Genomic DNA, 21758 nt, shown 5'->3' on the forward strand with positions numbered 1-21758 from the left:
CACTCATCCACCTACATTCACACAACACATTAATGATCTCACAATTGTCCACTCACACATAAATTGAATGCACACTGGCTATTTTTTTTCATTAATCACATTCATGACATATATCAAATGCTTAGCTTGAAGTAAGGGCTTGGCAACTGACTGGTCGCTCTAAGGTATACTAATTTGTCGGTTGACAGTGATTTTTGCCTAGCATTTACGTCTCATTTGACGGTGAAGGTTTAACTGTCTTATTTCTAAATTGATTTACGACTGGGTCTTGGCGTAAAAGCTCAAGGCCTCAGTGGTGTTTGGGGTTTTTCAGTTTCAGCAGTAGGTTTTCCTTGACATTTTCAATATACCTTTTGGTTTTACAGGTTTTGACATTTGTGCCTTTTTCAATAAAAGAGTGTTGATTTTATACTGCTGTTGCGTCATTGATTCCTGTTTTCTGGGAATGGTAAGGCTGCTGTGTTTTCACGGGGTGTAGTTGTGGTGACACTTGCTCTGTAAGCAAACTTCTAGCTGAACACAGTTTAATTACACTTAAGACTTTGTCCATTAGTATTTCACTTGATTAAGACAAATTAATTCCTTTACAGTGATTCTTCGATTTACTCATTGTTTTGTAATCATTTAGAATAGCTTTGAGTATTTCATTTATTGATTATCTTCCATTGTTTTTGACAGCTTTTGACTACATTTCAGTGATTTTAATTAATTGTCCTTCATTGACTTTTACTATTTTTAATAATTACTATTTCAATACTGATTTTTAGTCCATTTTTGGTAAAATAATTCTATTAAACAGTTGATTTTAAAAAAAAAGAAAAAAAAAAAAAAAAAGAAAAGGGGGATAGGCTGAGTACACGTTTATATTATACAGAGCCAAAAACAAAGATGAGTTCTGCAGTTGCAAAAACAGATACACCTGTTGACGTGGTGCAGGGAAACAACCCCCTCATCAAGGGGATTGCGGAAATGTCACAAAAATGGCATGATCGTTGGTCAACTATAGAACATTCCTGGCCAATCAACGGTACTTTCAATTCTGATGTAATCAAAACAATGCGAGTGCTTGTGTCCTCACACAAGGCAAAACAGAACCAGGGCAAAAAGGGGAACAAAAGACAAGAAAAGAGACGGATAGAACTGAGTATTCTGGACTTGTTTGATAACGAGGGACAGAAATGTCTGAAGGAATCTAGAGAGATGAGGAAGTGGATGAGGATGCAACAACCACTTTTTATACGACCAATTCAGTCTCAGTTTCAACCGCCACAGCCATTCCCTTTTGTTCAAACATCACGGCCATTCTTCAACCAGACAACAACATGGAGAGGAAGCGGACGAGGATACTTCAGAAGAGAAGGAAGAGAACAAGGTAATCCAGGCGTCCGGCTATGTCCAGGAGTATGCTACAATTGCGGATTGATGGGCCATATTGCTCGGTTCTGCCACCATCCAAACAGTGGTAATACACGAGGGGGCTACAGAGGGGGATTCAGGGGGCAAGCCCAGCCACCCCAGAGACCAGTTAACCCTAATAGGGGCCCGGAACCGGGATACTAGGGGTGCCCAGATAATCCACCTTCTCATGTCCGGTAAATTTATACGGACAGTCGGGTTTGAGGGTGTGAAACAGCTGATCCCTTTCACAAAACCAATTGAGCTCCGCTATCAAGACCAAACGATAAAAATACCTACATTAGTCTCAGAACACACACCAGTTGCACTCTTGGGAAGAGATGCTCTATGTAGGTTAAACTGCACAATCAGGTGTACACCAGACGACTGTCTGATTGACATACCACCTAAGACTGAACACCAACTGCTCATGACAGCAAGAACAGAGGCCACATCAGTATTCTGGCTTTGTTTATCTGGGCCAGACCATCACTCAGGGACACAGAAGTATCTCTGATGGCCACCTGAACGCTATTCAAAAGGCTCCAAGAGCCCAGAACAGTTAGAGAAATGATGACATTCCTTGGTATTGCTGGCTATTCATCGGCATGGATTGAAGACTATGCAAAGCTAGCAGGACCTTTGAGGACCATGATCAAAGACACAGGAAATGACAAGCTCCACGCTTTACCTGATCACTCTAAGAACTTTTTGCTATATGTGTCCACGTCAACAGGAGGTAATTTTGCATGTGCAGTACTCTGTCAGCCAACAGGGATGGGGACGAAACCTCAACCTGTCGCCTACTACTCCACCGCTTACTCAGAGGTGGAGATGGGGCTACCACTGTGCCATAGAGCTATGGTTGGAGTCTATTTGGTGTATGAAAAAGCATCAGCGGTGACAATGGGTTATCCAGTGACTATCCTTACACACCATAGCCTGAGAAACTTATTAAATCATGGTAAATACGCCTTGACTATGTCAAGGCTCAGAGACTATCACAGACTTCTGGAACAGGAAGATGTGACTTTGGCAAGGTGCACTACGGTAAACCCAGCGGAACACTTGCCATCCCTAGAGGACGGTGAACCGTATGATTGTGTTGAACAAGCAGACAGATATTCAGGACTCAGATCAGTTAATGTCCTTTTGGTTACTCATGAGGTCTACTTAATTAATTAATTCCTATGCAGGAAGCTGTCCTTTGCCAAGTTCTTATGTAGAGGGTTACTAAGCGGATGGGGACTTCCCGATCACATATCCTCAGATCATGGAAAAGGGTTTGTGGACAAAACAGTAAAATTAATTCGGGAATTAAACAACGTTTAGGAGCAGTCTATCACACGCAAAGCTAAAGTATTTGTGAAAGTATGAACGGTGTTTTAAAATATCGCATTGTAAAGATTTGCCAACACACCGGTCTGAATTGGGTAAGAAAGCACAAAACGCCGACACCTTGGAGTTAACTGGTACCACCTATACAACTCCAACTTTTGAACCAATTAGAATAGAAGCTGAGTTAGGGTATTCTGTTCATTTACCATGTAACTGTACGAAATGGAACACTGTAAGCAGATATCCTCCCATTTGGAGAGACAATCAGGATAAAAGAATAGAGATGTCAGGAACTGTTGTTGATGGTGTATCCGTAAAATATTATTTCTTTATTGATGACATACGGGTTAAGGCTGAAACTGATTGTTCAATTGTATTAATTGATGCTCAGTGGGAAGACCAAGGGGAATATGCTTGCACCTACTATGCCTTAAAAAGCAAATTTGTCTCTGAACACAATTTATGGGTGACGGGTTATATAACTCGCAGAGTACTACTTGAGGTAAAAGACAGGAATCCCATTCCCTCACCTTCAGAGGTTGTATTGGAAACTACACTACATGCTATAACAGCAGGCCGCACGATGAACATTACTTCAGAAACCACTAACAGTACTCATGCACCGACCCTAGCTAATCCTACCTGCATGACCTTGGAGAAGGACAGATGTCACACCGGAGTTTATGGTAACTCCCATCTCTGCTACTCACATTGATTCTGACAGTGAGGATGTGAGAGTGGAAATGGAGGGCGAATTGTTCGATATGTACCCAATTTGAACATCTGACCTTATTATATTCTATCATGTGAGTGTTTTGAAGTCACCTTTAAACGTTCATTTCTCCATTATTTTTGTAGTGAATTTCATTCATTGCTTAAGGTCATACTCAAACCTTCATTTATTTTTATTTTTAAGGGGCATTATGTTCATCTCTTTGTTTTTGTTTGTTTTCTGTTGTTTTACATGAATTTTGTTTTTCAACTTGTCGTTGGTTATCTGACTTCTTAGGTGTCTTTGATTACTGTTACTGTACAGCGTTGCCCGAATATGTTCAAACCTTCAATGGGATTTTGTTTTGACAAGGGGGGAGGTTAGACAAATAAATAACCTTTCTGGTCTGGAATTTTCAATCTTTTTAATATAAGTAAATAGTGCTAAGATTGCTATGGGAGATAATACTATGGAGGTCAGCGCACCTCCAATTTCCCACAGCAGAACTTTGAGCATGTTCGGTCTAGATAATATGGGGATATTTACACACAATGCATAAAATAAGTTGATGTTCCTTTATTTGCAAAATACTGGTTCCTGTTCTCTTCTTTCAGAGAACGAGTGCTTGTCCAGCAGGACGATGGACAATCAATGGACTTTGTAATTCAAACGGACTTTGGAATGAAGGGAGGTCCTGAACAGGGCCTCTGGACTCAAATCAGAATGCACTAACATGGACATTGTGGATAATCACCCCACACTAGCAACGCTGCTATAATTTGAAGTTTGGTTGACACATCGACACATTGAAGTATACATGTTTTTATGCCTACATATACTGGTATATGTTACAATGTTGAAGTTATATTGTCTTGTTGTAACCTGTGATATGGCGGTTATGACTGTAATGTAATCTTTAAAGTTTTATGCAAATATACTCATCAATAAGCTTATAATAATAGGTTAATCTGGTTTACTCTCTAATACATGTATTTTTTTGATAATATTCTAAAATAGGTTTAGACTCTAATGGCCGATTGGCACATGGTCATTTAATCTTAGGTTAATGAATAATGATAATTGTTAAATTTAAAAGGAGTTTCCCCACCTTAATTGGCTTAACAGGTGCGGACTCTTCACGTTGGACAAGAAAGGTCTCCTAAAATCCTTTTTACGGCTTGTCTAGACGGGACGGTTTTGGCTTAGGAGATCATCTTATTTGCAGGACTATGGCCACTCCATTGAACTTTCTTGAATTTGGAAAGAGCGTGCCTTTTAGTCTTGCAAGTAGGCTAAGAGTAGCCGAATTTGATCTTTACCAAAGAATTAAGCATTTAGCTTTCTAGTCTAATTTAAGCCTAAAGTAATGTGATGGAGAGTAAATAGGACATAGACAATACATTTAATCCCCAAAGTCAAAGTTCAAATTAGGACTCTGAAAATCTTAGAAGTTTAATTTTTTGTGGAGGTCTTTTCTGAACAGCAACTTGTGAACTGCAGTTATGTCTAACGAATGCCAATCATTGAAATGTGTTTTTGTATCTTTTTGCGAGACATTAATTTGTCTCGGAGTGGGGAATGTAGTGTATTAACTTCTTAAAGCACATTTCTGTAGACTGGCTGAAAGGCCTAACAGTTTACCAACCCCCATTTCATAGGAATGTGTAAGTTGGCGATGAGTCCTGAGCTTCTTTAAATCACCTTATCTGTGTTTAAGTTAAGACAGACACTTGCATGACTGTTTTATAGATTTGAGTTAGCACAAGCCGGATTCGGGCTTTTCCCACCCATCAGGAAAGGGTATAATATATGACAACTGTCCAAAATTGTTGGTATTACTGGTCAAGGACCAGACCTGGAGACGCCAGCCTAGGCATCGCCTCTGTCAATCTATTCCACAGATGTTTAGAAGTGGTGATTGCGCAATAATTAAAACTGACCAATCACCACAAAGAAGGTCGTCTTTGACGACCAATCAACTTACTGAACCCCTGAATAAGATAACGAGCAAACGGCATTTCGGGGGGCTTTTTACGTTTGACCAGGAACTGTCTACATGTCTCTTCCTCTGTTTCAATTTGGCTAAAATACTCTGACTTTTATTTGGCTTCGTTTACTGCAGTATGAGATTTGTTGTGTTAAATAAATTAAGCTGTTCCTGAAAGCCTCCTCAAACCTGCGTCAGCTGTCAACTTCTTTCATCACGCCACACCACCACCAGAACCCAGAAACTACACTTGTAATATCGCTATTCTACCACTAGATTATGTTCGTAAGCATGGTCAGAGTTGTGCTTACATTTACACACATTCATAAGTCTAAGTACATTTTGGTAAATGCCATACTTTGCGTGGCAATGTTCTTACGCCCTACTTACGCACAGATTTGTGCGTAAGTACGGTTGATAAATGAGGCCCCAGGTCTCTCAAACTCATTGAGATGCAACAAAATCTATTTAAAAAATTGTATGGTGTAACATTGGCATGTTTGAGCCTACATTCAATACAAGCTAAATACTCTTCATATTTAAATAGTTTGAAAATCAGATGCCTTTGTACTTTTACTCAAGTGGAATTGTAAGAGGTGACCTGTGACTTAACTTGTAACGGAGTAATTTTTCTTATAAGGTATCTCAGAATGTTGAAGTTTGCATCTTTCTACTGAAACCTGAAAGTGAACCAGGACATATTTGAACAGACAGTGTATTCATGGAATCTTCATCATGCTCTGAAACTAAAGTCTAAGTGAAACTGGCACCCTTTGTCTCATTAACATTGATTCCAGTGGTGCACACAACGAGTGGCATAGAGACACCTGCACAGAGCTGAGTATGTCCTATATGTTTATATAGAAAAATTTACTTTTTCTATATAAACCCCTCACTGCTGAAGCAGAGCGTTGCAAAGGGAAAGATCATCCAGGCAAACTGCCTCAGTAACGCTCTGTATGATGAAGATTGTGTTACACATATCTCTGCCCATAAGACTGGCCTTTTCCCTTTGCGCTTGAGAGTCAAACACCTGAGCTAATCAAATTGTGATGCAGAATAAAAAAAAATTTCAGCGAGGATGCTGGATCGCCAGAGTCATAGGAAATTGAGATATTGGATGTGCGTTTATGTTACTTTTTTTTTAGATATTTTACTTTGAGGGCTTGGCGCAAAAAGGGCGTAGGGGAGAACGGGGTAATCTGAGCCACTTTTTACATTTGCTCCCCTCCAAGCGAGCTAAAATGATTTATCACTCAAATTTACACATTTCCCATTAATTCAGGATGTTTCCTAGAAATGGGCATTAGCAGAATTTTTTCAAGACAAAGGGCAGTGAAAATATGATTGTTTTAAAAAAAGTTGTCATGTGGCTCACTTGAAGTATAAATGATGGTCTTTTCTACAATCCCTCCATATTGTCAGCTCTTTCGCCTATTTATGATGCACTTACGCCTTTTGTGCGCCAAGCTCAGTGCACTTACGCCTTTTTTGCTCCAAACTCAACCGAAGGTTTCCACTCATGCCTTTATGTTTTTAGCCTTTATTTCAAAAAGTAAAATGTTTAGTGACGTTATTCTTTTACCATTTGATAGAACTTATCAAGACCTTTAAAATTATATATAAAAGTCATTTTCGCAAAATATGTCACTTACGCCCCTTTTGCTCTAAGCCCTTGGTCTATCTGGCTCTCATCTGTTTTTGCACCAAACATTGATTTGGAACACTTAGCCTTGTAACTGGTCCACCGAAATAGCCAGACCTGAATTCCTCCTTTCAATTTCATCAGTGAATGTCTACCAGCTAAAGAGCAGCCGAGGTATTTGTTTTCCTAAAAGGAATACCCACGTGGCATGAATAATCTTCTGCTAGGCTTTGGTTTAATGTTGTCACTCAGCAATAAGACACCCTTGAGGTATATATTAATAAACTCATCATTCGCTGCATGGCATATGCTCTACACTCTAAAAACAGATACTGCATATTACTTAATTTAATTGATGTAACATTATTACACTCAAAAATATGGAGTAGATTTCAAAGCTTAGAAATCAAGTAAAACAAACCATGAATAATGAGTAGATTTACTTAATATTTTCTATTCATAGTTTATTCTCAAAAATATCAATGAAACATACTGTAATTATTCTAAAATATTTACACAATGTAATCTGTCAGTCAAGTAATACATTTTGTTGATTAAATAAACTTACTTTATTTATTACATTTCACACAAATATTTCTGTTTAATTTTTACTCATGAATTTTGATTAAGTTAACCCAAATGCTCATCAAAATGATGTTTACTCATCTTTTTCAAGCAAAAAATACTTTTATATTACTGTTACATTTACTAAGCCCTTGAAATATTTTTTAGAGTGTAGTCTACAGGTCATTGGCGAGCATTTCACGGCGCATACCTAAGCGTGTACCTGTCATCCACATCCTGTCAATTCTTTACAGGTTCAGCAACCATCCCCCTGAATGCTCTGCTTAGTGTAGAATGTCAGGCATATAAAAGAAAAAAAGTGGTTCACATCTGGTGTATTGGAGTGTTAATTTTCGCAAAAATAACACTTCATTATCCACAAACATCATGCTTTTTTAAGGTTAAACTTTGCATAATTACAGTATGTGCCACAATACCGATGATGAATGATGACATGAAATATCTTGAAACAAATCTGTGTTTTAGCACACAATACCTCTTAGACACAACACGCAGTACTCTAATCTTACAAATTCCTAATAAAGATTTTTCAGAAAAATTACCCTTGTAGCAGTGAACATTGAATAGCAATGTTTAATGTCATTTTAAGACTGAATCCCCAATAAAACCTAAACAAATGTGGTTTAATATTGAATCTGTCAAGGTATCCGTTTTCCTTTCCAAGTAATGACTGGGGGGAGGGGTGGTTCGGGACACAAGTGCGGACCCAGGGGTGTCTTAAAGTTATCCCCGGAGGGATAACCACTGAATCGCTATAGCGAAGAAGGGGAAGGGGAGAAAACAAAAACACACAGAGCTTTAAAGGGCCACACAGGCTACCTTTAAGATGAAACACTAAACCACAAACTAAACCACCACTGCCAAGCAGTTGAAAGCATACACAAGTAGCCTAACTCAACAGTTATCTTGGGAACTCTAAGCACAGCGAGCACTACGAGAGAACCTCTCACTATCTCAGAGGGCGAGACAATGAGCAGCACAGAGCACTGGCGTCTCAGGGCATATACAGTATATAGCCTCTTCACACCTGGGCTCAATTAGCTCCACACACACCTGATTGTAGTGAGTGAATCAGTCGCCATTCTCACGGAGGCGAAAGATTCCATGCCCTCACAGGGCTGAAATCTTCCGTGTCCTCACAGGACAACCCCTCTAAGGAACGGCACCTGACGCACCAACAGAACCCTGCACCCACCCCGGGTGGAGGCCTCCCTGGAGGTCCCAGTGCACTGGAGCAGACTGGCTTGAGGCGGGAAACACGAAACGAGGGGTGAATCCTCATGGACCAAGGGAGTAAGAGGCGAACAGTGACAGGGTCACTGGGGGTAGCACAGGTGAGGCCTACTGAACTGGGAGATTTTGAGGCAGAGGCACTAGTGGCAGGAGGCGGCTCAATTAATTATTAAGACTCTGCAAGACCTCCCCAAGGTCTGACACGCCTACCCTGATTCCCTGCGTATTGTGTTTCTGCGTTGAGGGGCACTGGCGAATGTAGTGACCCACAATCCCACAGTATAGACAAGCTCCACTGCTCATACTCCTCTGTCTTTCCACGGAAGTAAGCCGTGTGCGTCCTATTTGCATGGGTTCCTGATCATCATTGTTAAGGGAACCCTCAGGCAGGGTAGGTCCTTCACAAGGGATATTAAACTCATCTGACATTTGGCGGGTGTATGCCTGTTTTCTCTCTCTATTGCGCTCACAAATTCTGTTGTCAACTCTAACAGCCAATGAGATTAAATCCTCAAGTGAATCTGGAACCTCATGGGAAGCGAGCTCATCCTTAACTCTCTCAGACAAGGCATGACTGAAAGTGGTCACTATAGCTAAGTTCGGAATGGAATTTAATGGAAATTCTGCAACGCTTGAAGAGCCCTGACGTAACCTAAGAAGGCGTTTGGCTGCTTCGTGGCCACTTACATCGTGGTCGAACACGCGCCTCATCTCCGCCATGAAGAGGGGAGCGTCAGCGTAGACTGAGTCTGCCTATCCCACAAGGCTGTAGCCCAGGAAAGGGCCTTTTCCGAAAGAAGGGATATTATATATGCGACCCGGGCTCGGTCAGTGCTAAACATAGAGGGTCGTAACTCACACACTAAACTATATTGGATGATAAATCCCTTACACCTCCCTGGATGCCCGTCATATAGCGGGCTGGGGTTGACAACTTGGTTCAGGACACAAGTGCGGACCCAGGGGTGTCTTAAAGTTATCCCCGGAGGGATAACCACTGAATCGCTGTAGCGAAGAAGGGGAAGGGGAGAAAACAAAAACACACAGAGCTTTAAAGGGCCACACAGGCTACCTTTAAGATGAAACACTAAACCACAAACTAAACCACCATTGCCAAGCAGTTGAAAACATACACAAGTAACTCCACAGTTATCTTGGGAACTCTAAACACAGCGAGCACTACGAGAGAACCTCTCACTATCTCAGAGTGCTCAAGAAAAGTAGGAATTTGAACATCCACAATTCCAATACAACAGGGCAATCTGATTACCAACTAAACTAAAAGATTGAGTAATTAATTGAGGTTTTAATTTTGGTGGTGAAAAATGTGAAGATATATGATATTAGCCATAGTACATAGTACATCATCCTAGAACCATAGAGGTGTTCTCATTTTCTCTGATTAGGCCATTTCCTGCTGATGACAAATGTACACGAGCTTAGTAGGAATACGGGCGCATTGTTTGTGAATCACCCAGTGCACTGTTAACATTTTATTCAACAGATAAAACACATTGCAACACCTTCTTTACATTACTTGAAGAAAACTGACAACAACATCATGCAAACAAACAAACAAACAAACACCATCGATATCTCTTTACAACAACATATCAAAGAATTAAATCGTTACATTGATTACTTACAACTTTACAGAAGCACAGAGATTTAAAGTTTCAAATCTAAATGAGGTATTTCTTAAGCTTTTTTCTTCCCCCTTTTAGAAAACTACACAATTCACATAATAATACCTTGACAAGGCTAATTAAAAATGTACCAAATAGTAGATGAACCAGGAACATTTTATGGAGCTTTGTCTCAAGTGTAATTTTTGTGCAAGAAAATAAACACATAATTTATCTTGGACCAATTACGCCAATAAAGTACACATCAGAAATCATGCTGCGCAGTTACATTCAATACATAACATTGTATGCCAGTGCAAACAAACATAACACATAGATTTTGCGCTCTGTGTGCTTGTTATATTTAAAGCAACTCCTGATTGCTTTGCAATTTATTTTCAGATGTGTTGAACAGTAATCAAGCAGAACCCGACCTGTGGAAAACAACTTTTGAACAGACTAACATAAGGATCTTGTCATAACAATCATTTTGATACAACATCAAAGTCTTAACAATATTTACACATTGCACTTCAAGAGACAAATTAAAGCAGCTTCTTGTCAATAAGCATGATTACCACAGGACCTTTTTGGCAAAAACTCCATATGTAATTAAAATGTAAACAATACAAAGAAGGTTACACGACACGCCAGTTGTCAAATCTCCATTGTATCAGTGTGGCAACTACTTGAAATATCATAGTTTATTTATCTTTCATCTTTTATGGAGTTTCTTTGTACCAGGAAATAATATAGGATGCCATTAGAAAACCCAGTAGTTGTATTTGTTTACATGTGTTTGTTGAGGGTGAACTCCAGACTCTGAGGTCAAACTATTGAAAAAATAATAATTAAACTCACTGTTACTAACATTTCTAGACTATTTATGGCAACTGAAAGCACATATGTCATTACCTCGAGCTGAATCATGACTTTTCAACATGGGTATTTAAGCTTCATGTAAATCCAACCAGACATCTCTGTGATATACAGTGTCACCATCAGCCTATTATGGTGATGTTGCAATGGCGTTTTGTCAAAATCCAATCCAAGATATTGCAGGATGATCAAACCAGAGCAACAATGCACCATTGATTCCATCTGCAGAGAAAAAAAGGAATGGTTCATCTTGATAAAGAACACTAAAAAATGTTAGCATTTCAAAGCAATATCAATGAACTGACCGTCATCTCTGAAGACTACACTCAACACTGTGAGCGGAGATTATTTGTAAGAAAAAGTGTTACATCTTGCTTATCGGCAGGATTGGTCTTGAGCCATTTTTCGTACTGTGGTTATCGTTGCCATCCTCCATGTCTTTATTGTGGCCACCCGAGGCAGGTGAGTTCTGCTTCTGACATGACAGATGAGTCATGTGTATAAGGCAAGTGTTGTTTTCGGAAACTGTCCGTGGGTTTGACCTTCGACAGCATCTCTTGACACCCTGGTGAAGATGAATGGTAAACAGACCATAAATGATGGGGTCTAGGCAGGCATTGAAGAGGCCAAAGATGAACAGCATGTGAGTCAGCGAATGAGAGACCGTCTCCTCCATTTTTTCCGGGAACAACCAATACCACAGGCCGAGCAGGTAGTACGGGGTCCAGCAGATGATGAATGAAGTCACGATGACGATGCTCATTTTAAGTGTCCTCATACGAGCTTTGGGTATGTTGTTGTGGGAGCGGCGGAGATGAACATCTCTAGACTGCACTAGAAGACAGGAAAACACTATTATTATCAAGCACATCTCTTGTTTCTCAGAAAACGTGTTTTGACTGCAAAAAGCGTGAAACTTACAGTTATTCTGGGCCATGCGGCCAGATATCTCAACAAGGATACGAGTGTAACAGAAAATCATGATGACCAGAGGCAGGAGGAAGAGGCATACGAAGGTGAACATGTTGTAGAGGGTCTCCTGCCAGTGCTGGACAAAACTGCCATGGGTGGTGCACTGGGTGAAGTTCTCCGGGACTGTGATGGTCACATTGTGAAATATAAACATCTGCACGAAAATACAAGAGAGGGTTTGCTTAGCGATGATTCTACATCAGGTGCATAAAGAATGGGGTATTTTTTGTTCATCAGATAGTGCTAATCTCCCAGCCCTTGACCCAGAAATCCACTGAGGAGATGAGACGAGACGTGGCTTCTAGAGAAGATTGCAACAGAACCAAGGATATGTGAAATCATGCCTATACAGCTAATCAGACTTACAGGGTGAAGGGCTTCGCATTTCACACATTGTGTTTTTGAGAGATATGGTTTTGGCATGTGTGGCGCCCGCTCAAATGCCCTTTTGAACATGAACTATGTTATTTGAGTTATGTATTTGTTGCTTAGGATCCTGAGGATCCCATTTGTTTGTTTTTAATTTATTAATTTCCTTTTTTACTGCTCAATCGTTTTATTTTTGTTTGTATTATTTTTTTTAACCATGTTCAATAAAGACTTAAAAAAAAAAAAAAAAAAAATAAGGAATACAAATAAACTTGGTTTTGTGTGTGGATTAAAAGGCTAAAGTGAGTCAGTAACTTTCCTGGTCCAGAGGAAAGTGTCAAAATGAAGTATCTGCCTAGGAATCAAACGTGTGTGCTTATAGCGTCTGAGAAATGTCTTTGCTTGAGGTAATGGTTTAGAAAGCTTTGAAAGTCTTGCTGTATTTTTATCTGCCTCTTAAACCCTACTGTCAGTCACTGTCAAACCGAATAAAAAATCAATTTCATTGTGTCTGCCACCCTACAACGTTCAAACTCCCTGTTCATCTTACCATCATGTACTATAGCTAAAATGTTGGGACACGCTCAAACAGATTATACACTGTATGATACTGTTAGTACATACAGTGTGTGTGTGTGTGTGTGTGTGTGTGTGTGTGTGTGTGTGTGTGTGTGTGTGTGTGTGTGTGTGTGTGTGCTCAGCGTGCGGGCATGCGTGCGGGACGTGTGCCAACATACAATTGCAGAGTCAGGGAGAGGAAAAGGAGCCGTGCTTTTTTATTTGCTTTTAAAGTAAACGCGAGTGTCGGTCGACACATCCGCTCCTGACAGTTTATCAGATACTTGCCATTCCGTCTCATATACAGTCAATACTGGAATTGCAGAATATGTGAAATTGTCTATTTGGAAAAAATCTTTCAGGATCTTATGAAAAGGACAAACACGTCAAGCTATCTAATAAAAAAAACAAAAACAAATCTTATCTCATTCATCCATTCATTCATACACCTGATACAAACTCTACACACTGCAGTACTTCAGAAAATTCCAGGCATTGTCTCCCGATGAGACAGACCTTGACTTTTTACTGCGTTAAATAGCTTTTACCTCATGACGTGGGAGTAGACTAGACTAGAGCATTTAGTCGTATGGCCTTTCCTGCGCTATGTTCAGCTTCTCACCACGTACATGTTCTGCCACACAAGGACTTGACAAGCTTTGGGGTACCTCTTGAATAGTGTATCCAACTATAAGCTTAATTTTTTGGGAATCCTACCAAAAGGGGGCAGCCAAGGCAAACTCTAATGAGCCTCATCGGAGGAGGTCCCTTCCTTCCTCATCATTTCAACAAATTCCTCAATGAAGAGAAATTCCAAGAAGAAGTCGACCTGGTTTTACTGTGTGACCAAACAACCCATGGTATCAAGGATACAATCCACTATTTATAGTTGCCCCTAATGCGGGCCCTATTTCCACGCTGCTGCTCTATACACATAGCTATGCAGGGCATTGTGGGTTTTTCCAATACTTCAAAGGGAAGGGGGGACTACCTAACAAGGGGGTCCTCTTCAGATGAGATCATCACCTTCCCTGTCGTCCCCTGGGTGGATGTGTTGATACAAGCAGGAATAAATCAGAAGCGTCATCAGGTTCATCAAGTGCAAGTGATAAGTATTAGTTTAGAAAAATGCTTGAAAAATAAGTAAAATAAGGTACAATAAAAATAAGTAAAATAAGGTACAATAAAAATAAGTAAAATAAGGTACAATAAAATAACATCAAAAGTTGATGTTATTTTAAGAAGATTTTCTTCCAACAGTAATAGCAGATGGGATGAGTGAGGTGCTGACCTGATGAACATGTTGAAGCCCAACCTCAAGAGACTTATTAATGCATTTATGACTATTGAGACAGCTATGACACATGCTTAAATTAAGTTAAGTTACTTTATTAGTCAATGGTTACATTGAAATTGGACTTTTTGTCTTTGTATCTTTGCATATCCTCTCTCAAGTTACCACACTTCGGAGGGGGTCAGAGAGCAGGGTCAGCCACAGTATAGTGCCTCTGGAGCAGTGCCTTTGGAGCAGTGCCTTTTTCAAGGACACAGTGGAAGAGATGGTGGGCACCATATATGTAATACCAGCCACCACTAATTTTACAAATAACACCCTCCTGTCCAATGCCAGGGATTGAACCAGCGACCTCATAGTTACTGGTGGGCCCCTCTTTCCTCTAGGCCACCATACCACCCGTTGGAAATGTTACTCAGGATCTTTCAACGCCATAGTTATAAATGGCATAACTTCTTTCCCGTCTTCCTACACCTGCTGTAAGCCGTTAAAAGCAATTACCTATCTGCCTGCAGCATTGACCCCTTTCTGATTGTGAAGAAGTTCAAGCAGAGCTTAATGTTACCACCTTTAGACCCACTTTCACTCTTGAGATGGAGATTTGTGAAAAAACTTCACGTTAATGAGTCACAGCAGGAATAAGCCTTAAAGGTCACATATTATGCTAAATGCACTTTTTAAATGTGTTCTAACATATCCATGGGTCCACGGTGTGCCTAGAGACTGCCAAAATATTTTAAAAAATAACAATCTCTTCTTTTCTCACTCTCCCCCTTTCTGAAACCCCCACCCCTCCCCCCCAATATACTCCAGTCAGAATTCTCCTCGTTTCTGACCTCACAAACTGGAAAGCCAGAAGCTTCCACTGTGCAGCCCACACCCCTATTTCTTATTGGTCCACGGCCCTGACAGACAGAGGGCGAGGCGTATCTGGCTTCGCTTCCGGACAGGGGGCGGGGGGAGCTCAAAGATTGTATATTTACGAGGGGAGCAGCAGCTCTTTTTAAAAAATAGGCCATTGTGAGATTAGCTGAACATCAGCATAGTACAATAAATTATCTGAAAGTTTTTTTCAGCAAACAATTAAAGAAAAACGTATTAGGGACCACTAAGACCATATAATATGGTGTATAATAGAACCGAAAAGTGTATAATATGGGAGCTTTAAGGGTCATACACACTCATTATCTAATGCCTCGTTTCCACCGAGTAGAGCGGATCGGAGCGGTTCGGTCTGGGTAGTTTGGCTTTTCATTTGCCAAAAGTTGGGTAGGGTACGGTTTAAGCGCACCAAACCGCTCTGAGCCGCTCCAAATCTCAGTACTCCTCCGTAGGGGTACTAGCCACCTGAAAGGGTGCCTAAAAGGCGGAGCTACACACTGCCGTCATTTGATTGGTCGAAAGAATACTTTCCGCCATGTGTAGTCATCTCGGCAAGAGTGAAGATAGTCTTGTGTTTTGGCGAAAATGTGAGCACAGCTCTGTTTATTGTGTGGTGTTTTTCCTCGTCATTAAATTAATCAGTTGGCTACACTGTGTCTCACTGCTACGATGTCACGTAGCTGCCGCAGCCAGCGCTGTTCGCTCGCTGTCTCTATCAGTTGCACCGAGCCGTTTCTGTGCTCACAACACAGGGGGAATAAATAAAGAAGCGGCTTGACCGGCTTGGTTTGACCAAGCAAAAAAAGAGACCGCTGGCTTGACCACAGTTGTTCCACAGCCCGATAGTTTGACCCACATTCTGGCGGCGGCTATCTCAGTCCAGCCTAAACCCCGCCCTACCAGTAAGGGTAGGGTCGGCGGTGGAAACAACACCGAGATTCTTAAAAGTGAGCTGTCCCGCTCTGAGCCGCTCCGATCCGACCCGCTCTACTCGGTGGAAACGAGGCATAAGAGTTCAACCTTCAAACCTTTAGGGATGGTCTGTTAATGGATCCAATAGTAAGAAGTATAGTAAGTGTAGAAGAATAGTAGGCTAAGTAACTCGATGGTCAGATTTTGCTTTTTTATAATCTGCTCTTAAGGCAAGATCTAGATCTGTTTTAAATGTTAATATCAATTCCTATGTTAATAATTTTACAGCTGAGCTACTGAGAACCAATCCACTTATTAAACCAAAAAATCTAAAGGTTCACATTTGTCAGTGACAGGCCAGTCTTTGTAATAGGCTACAGTGGACTGGACCTAAATCACAACATTCATTTTATAAAGATCTTTTTGTCTTAAAACAAATGTATGCTGTGCATCCAGGTAAGCCCCCTGAGGCAAATTGTTATTTGTGATATTGAGCTTTTTATAAATGACAAGGACGTGACTTACACAAGATAATTTACTATCTATCTATCCATCCATCTATGAAAAAATTAGATGATGAAATGTTTTTCTGAAATGCCAAAAGCATAATGTATATTTATGAATATTGTATAAAAAAAAGGCTCCTGGAAGTTTTAAGCCTCATTTAATCAGATGACTAGGGTTATCAGCTGCCCGCAGAAATGTTTACAGCACGCCAGGAAATTACCTCGACTTTGACAAAAAGTGAGATGCATCAAAACTGATGAGAAGTAAGAAAACATGTACTGTATAGCGTTTCTGATCCAAATCACTTTACATTATATGCCTTTCATTATCCCAGGACTGCGATCAGTGAACGACTGCTGTCGGGGGCATATCTTTAAATAAAATAACAACCTTGGAGGCATTTTATCTTTAACCAAGTCCTCTTTGTATGCTACACCATGTTCAAAAAATGTATTAGATAACACCTACCTTTCAGATTTTTTTTTTTTACTATATTTAAAATTGAACTGTGTGGAGCTACAGAAGTTAACTCACAGCGTTTTCCATTACATGCTTCAGGCTGTGATGTGTATCAAAATACACATTTCACTTGTTTGCCTCTCAATGACAGAATGTCTTGGATATTATGTGCAATGCTGGAGGGCATCCAGTTGTCTGAATCACATGTCTCTGGGTGAAACACTTCATCGATGTCCCCAATAACAATGGTAAATCTAGAAGACGTGGCTTGGATAAAAAAATCCTTTACATTTTATTGCTTTTTTCCACCAAACTCAACAATCGGATAAACGAGAGAGTCACCGCCATGTGAGGAGAGAATTCACTATTTAGTCAAAGGCTCCATCAGCCTCTGAATTGCATCTGGTAGATTCCTGAGATCGATTCCAGGCGTCTTGAATTTTGTGGGTTCAAAATTAAATTGTCTTCTCTTTTCCAGTTCATTACACTCCTGTCAAACAAAGCCAAAACCCTGACAAACATATTTCAGGAGCATGAAATGACGTGTTTACAGACTGGTAATTGCGCAAGGGGCTGTGTTGCTCAGTGATGGTTGCTATACATGTTACCAGTAAGACTCTAGAAGACACTGCACAGGGTTAATGAGGCAAGATTTCAGATCATGAGTAATTATGTAAGGAGTATCCTTCTACTTTGTCTCATTACTTTTTGGATTATTCAGTGAATGTTCGGTTGTTCTACCGCATGACTCAATCCTGAGATTACTACATTCTCTGGTGCTGCATTTTTTTTTTATCCCTAAAGGCCTTTACACACTAGGCACTTTATTTTTGTGCAATTCATTGGCCCGTTAATAATAATTAGTTAACGTATATATACGTAGGGTCAATACAAGCTTCCATATCAGCGACGTAATATTGCTTTGCGATTTGTGGCTTTAATTTTATCGAACAAATTTAAATTTTTCTAGACGGCTTCCGATAGTCAGACGTGTCAAAATTCACATTCCAAATTATTTGCATTTTTGTAACGTTTATTTGCGATGCGTCCGGTGTGCAAAGGCTTAGAATCATGATCGTAGTCAATAATTTCACAGCTCACAATTTATTCACTACCAATGCTCAGTGCCACTTCAGGAAGTAATGAGAGATAAAGGGGGATGGATGGAAATGTGCGTAATCCAATCAATTGTTTCAAGTTGCTTAAACATAAAGCAGCATTCAATTATTTTTTATTTGGCCGCTTGAGTTCAACCGATAGAAGCACTGTGATTTGCATAGCGTCCAGTAAACATAGCAATGTTAACATTCATATGGAGTCGAGTTTCTCTCTTTATCACTCAATTAATTTAACCAAGGCAGGAGGAATGTAGAACAGGTGGATTATTTGTGTATGATTTTCTCTATGTAAATATGACTGATCTAAATAAAATCAACAAATGGTAGTATTGATGAAGTAATAATAATAATGGATTGGATTTATATAGCACTTTTCAAGGCACTCAAAGATGCCTTGGTTCCAGGTTCCATTCATTCACACACAGTCATACTGGTGGTGGTAAACTACCATAGTAGCCACAGCTGCCCTGGGGCAGACTGACGGAAGCGTGGCTGCCATTCAGCGCCTACGGCCCCTCCGTCCACCACCTCAAACATACAGCAGTCATACACATTCACACGAGGCAAGGTGGGTGAAGTGTCTTGCCCAAGGACACAACAACCATGACACAGGTGGCAGAGCAGGGATCGGACCGCCAACCCTTGGATCATTGGCCAACCCGCTTAACCACCTGAGCCACGGTCGCCCCAAGTAGTTACTTCATTTATGAATCTAGTATACAATGAAATAAGAAAATTACAGAAAATTAAAGTTTACAGTTACTGTCAAACAAAACATGCCGCAACAACAAATTAATTATTTTAATTATTCCGAAATCACTTGCATCCATGCTTCTTATGTAATGTTCTGGCTGTTGTTTAGGAAGGACACAGATGCCTGAAGGGTTGATCATATAGTCTTGGGTCGAGTAACCAATTCAGGAGTGAGAGGGTGATGCAGGTATTGGTATTTTATGTGTGCGCAGAGCCGGCCCGAGGCATAAGCGAACTAAGCGGCCGCTTAGGGCCCCCGACTGCCTGGGGGGCCCCCTAAAAGAAAAAAAAAAAATTTTTTTTTTTTTTTTTTTTTAGTTTGTGTGTTTGATATTAACATCATACTATGCAAATGTGAGTTATCATACAAAAAAAAGGAATAAAATGTTTTGGTCTAGATAATTAATAGCCTAAAAATGTAATCAGTTCATCTGGGAGGAAATACGAAATTATCTGATCATGTCACGTTCACATCCATGCACAGTGTGTATTGAGTTTATTTAAAAACAATTGGAAATGGGGCTGTACTCAGTTGCCCATGCACTGTGTATAGTCTATAGCAGGGGTCACCAACCTGTTTGAACCTGAGGGCTACTTCATTGGTACTGAGTCATACGAAGGGCACCCAGTTTGATACACTCTTCTGAAATAACAAATTTGCATCATTATATATTATTATTAATGATTAATGATACTCATCTATGTGAAGACACTGATCATGTTAATGATTTCTCACAATAATGATCAACAATGACTTAAAAAAGGTGGGAAACAGATTATTTTGTTATTTTTAGAACAGGCCTGCGGGCGCCTCATATGGTCCTTGCGGGCTACCTGGTGCCCGCGGGCACTGTGTTGGTGACCCCTGGTCTATAGCCTATGTCAGCCTTGTCTGTGGAAAAAAAGATACAGTAGCTGGACAACAGAGTTCTTCTGCTTCGTTCCTCACACTGCATTTAAATGCATTCATGTGATATGCATTCATGTGAATAATTCATCTGACCCAGTGTCTCCAAATTATTTGTTCACACAAAATTTCTCAGATTTAGCCTCTTAATGTTCCTCTCAAAGTGCACCAGATTCATGCATTTCACTTTAAAAAGGTTAAAAAAATCTCCCGGGGGGGCATACCCCCGGACCCCCCTAGGACGGTCTGAATCTCGGCTGTCTAATATTTTCGCACAGCCGCACAGTGGAGGCACTAGCGGAAAACACTGGGTGTGTGAATGATATTTAACAAAGATCTATAGTTTCAGCAGCGCTAACATTGGAGAGGGGCCCCCTAATCATATTTCGCTTAGGGCCCCCTGAAGGCTTGGGCCGGCTCTGTGTGTGCGTATAACAACTCCCTAGCCTGGCGCTACCAGACCATCGTACTTCATTTCATTTGTACAGAAGGTCTGGAAGTGCTGTAATTGGCAAACGTTAACTCACTTGGAGGCGGGTGTCTGTTGAAGTTTAAAACTATTGGATCTGCTCAGTGCCACTCTGGATTAGCCAACCAATCGCATAACGTTTGGTCGTGAGCCGGCTTCTGACGGTGCGTTCAGGGAACTCGGAAATTTCCGACTTCACTACATATTGTAGTCAAGTCAAGTCAAGTCAAATTTATTTATAAAGCACATTTACAAACAGCGGGTACTGCCCCAAAGTGCTGTACAGGTTAAATAATAATAAAATAATCCACATTTATTACAAATAAGAAACCAAAAGAAAACACATAAGAAAATACTCAGCTCAGCTGGTTCCGAAGGCCAGTGCAAAGAAATGTGTCTTCAGCAGACATTTAAAATTTTCCAAAGAAGTGGCATATCTGATGTATAAAGGAAGAGAATTCCACAACTTGGGTCCAGCTACAGCGAAGGCTCTGTCTCCCCTGCTCTTCAGCTTAGACCTGGGACAGTCTAGAATACATTGGTCAGAGGACCTCAGTGCTCTGACAGGACTGTGCAGAGAGATCATCTCCGACAGATAAGTTGGCGCTAGACCATTTAGACATTTAAAAACAAACAAGAGGATTTTAAAATCTATTCTAAAAACAACAGGCAGCCAATGAAGAGATGCCAGGACAGGAGTGATGTGTTCATATCGAGATGCTCCTGAGAGCAAGCGTGCAGCTGCACTCTGAACCATCTGGAGGCGCTGAATTGAGGACTGGCTCAAACCGAAATAAAGTGAATTACAGTAGTCCAAGCGACTAATTACAAGAGCAAGGACTACTGTCTGGAATTGGTCAGAGGGCAAGTAACGCTTCACCTTCCCAAGAAGCCTAAGATGAAAAAAGCCAACTCTAACCACTGCGCTTAGCTGCTTTTCCAGCTTAAAAGAGCTGTCAATAAAAACACCAAGGGTTTTTCCACAGGACTGAGAACGAGACGCTAGTGGACCAAGGGCACTACTGCAGAGACCGGGCTTGCCAAAAACAACAATCTCTGTTTTGTCTTCGTTCAAATTTAGAAAATTAAAAGACATCCAGTCCTTCACTTCCTGAAGACATTGATGTAACTTGTTTGGTGAATTGACACTAAGGGGAAG

At 40.5% G+C, this 21758-nt stretch overlaps 1 protein-coding gene across 1 annotated transcript in view; it reads right to left on the minus strand.

The window, feature by feature from the left end:
- Positions 1-11763: 11763 nt before the first annotated feature.
- gnrhr4 (gonadotropin releasing hormone receptor 4) overlaps positions 11764-21758 on the minus strand; it is a gene marked incomplete at both ends in the record, with an annotated part of 32638 nt that continues 22643 nt past the window's right edge. Inside the window, 2 exons of the mRNA XM_080027653.1 lie at positions 11764-12233; positions 12321-12525. Of these exons, the coding sequence (XP_079883779.1) occupies positions 11764-12233; positions 12321-12525 (675 nt within the window). The remainder of the gene's footprint in view (positions 12234-12320; positions 12526-21758) is intronic.

This window comes from Ammodytes marinus (genome assembly GCF_949987685.1).
Source record: "Ammodytes marinus genome assembly, chromosome: 5".
In the NCBI taxonomy this organism is placed as follows: Eukaryota; Metazoa; Chordata; class Actinopteri; order Uranoscopiformes; family Ammodytidae; genus Ammodytes; species Ammodytes marinus.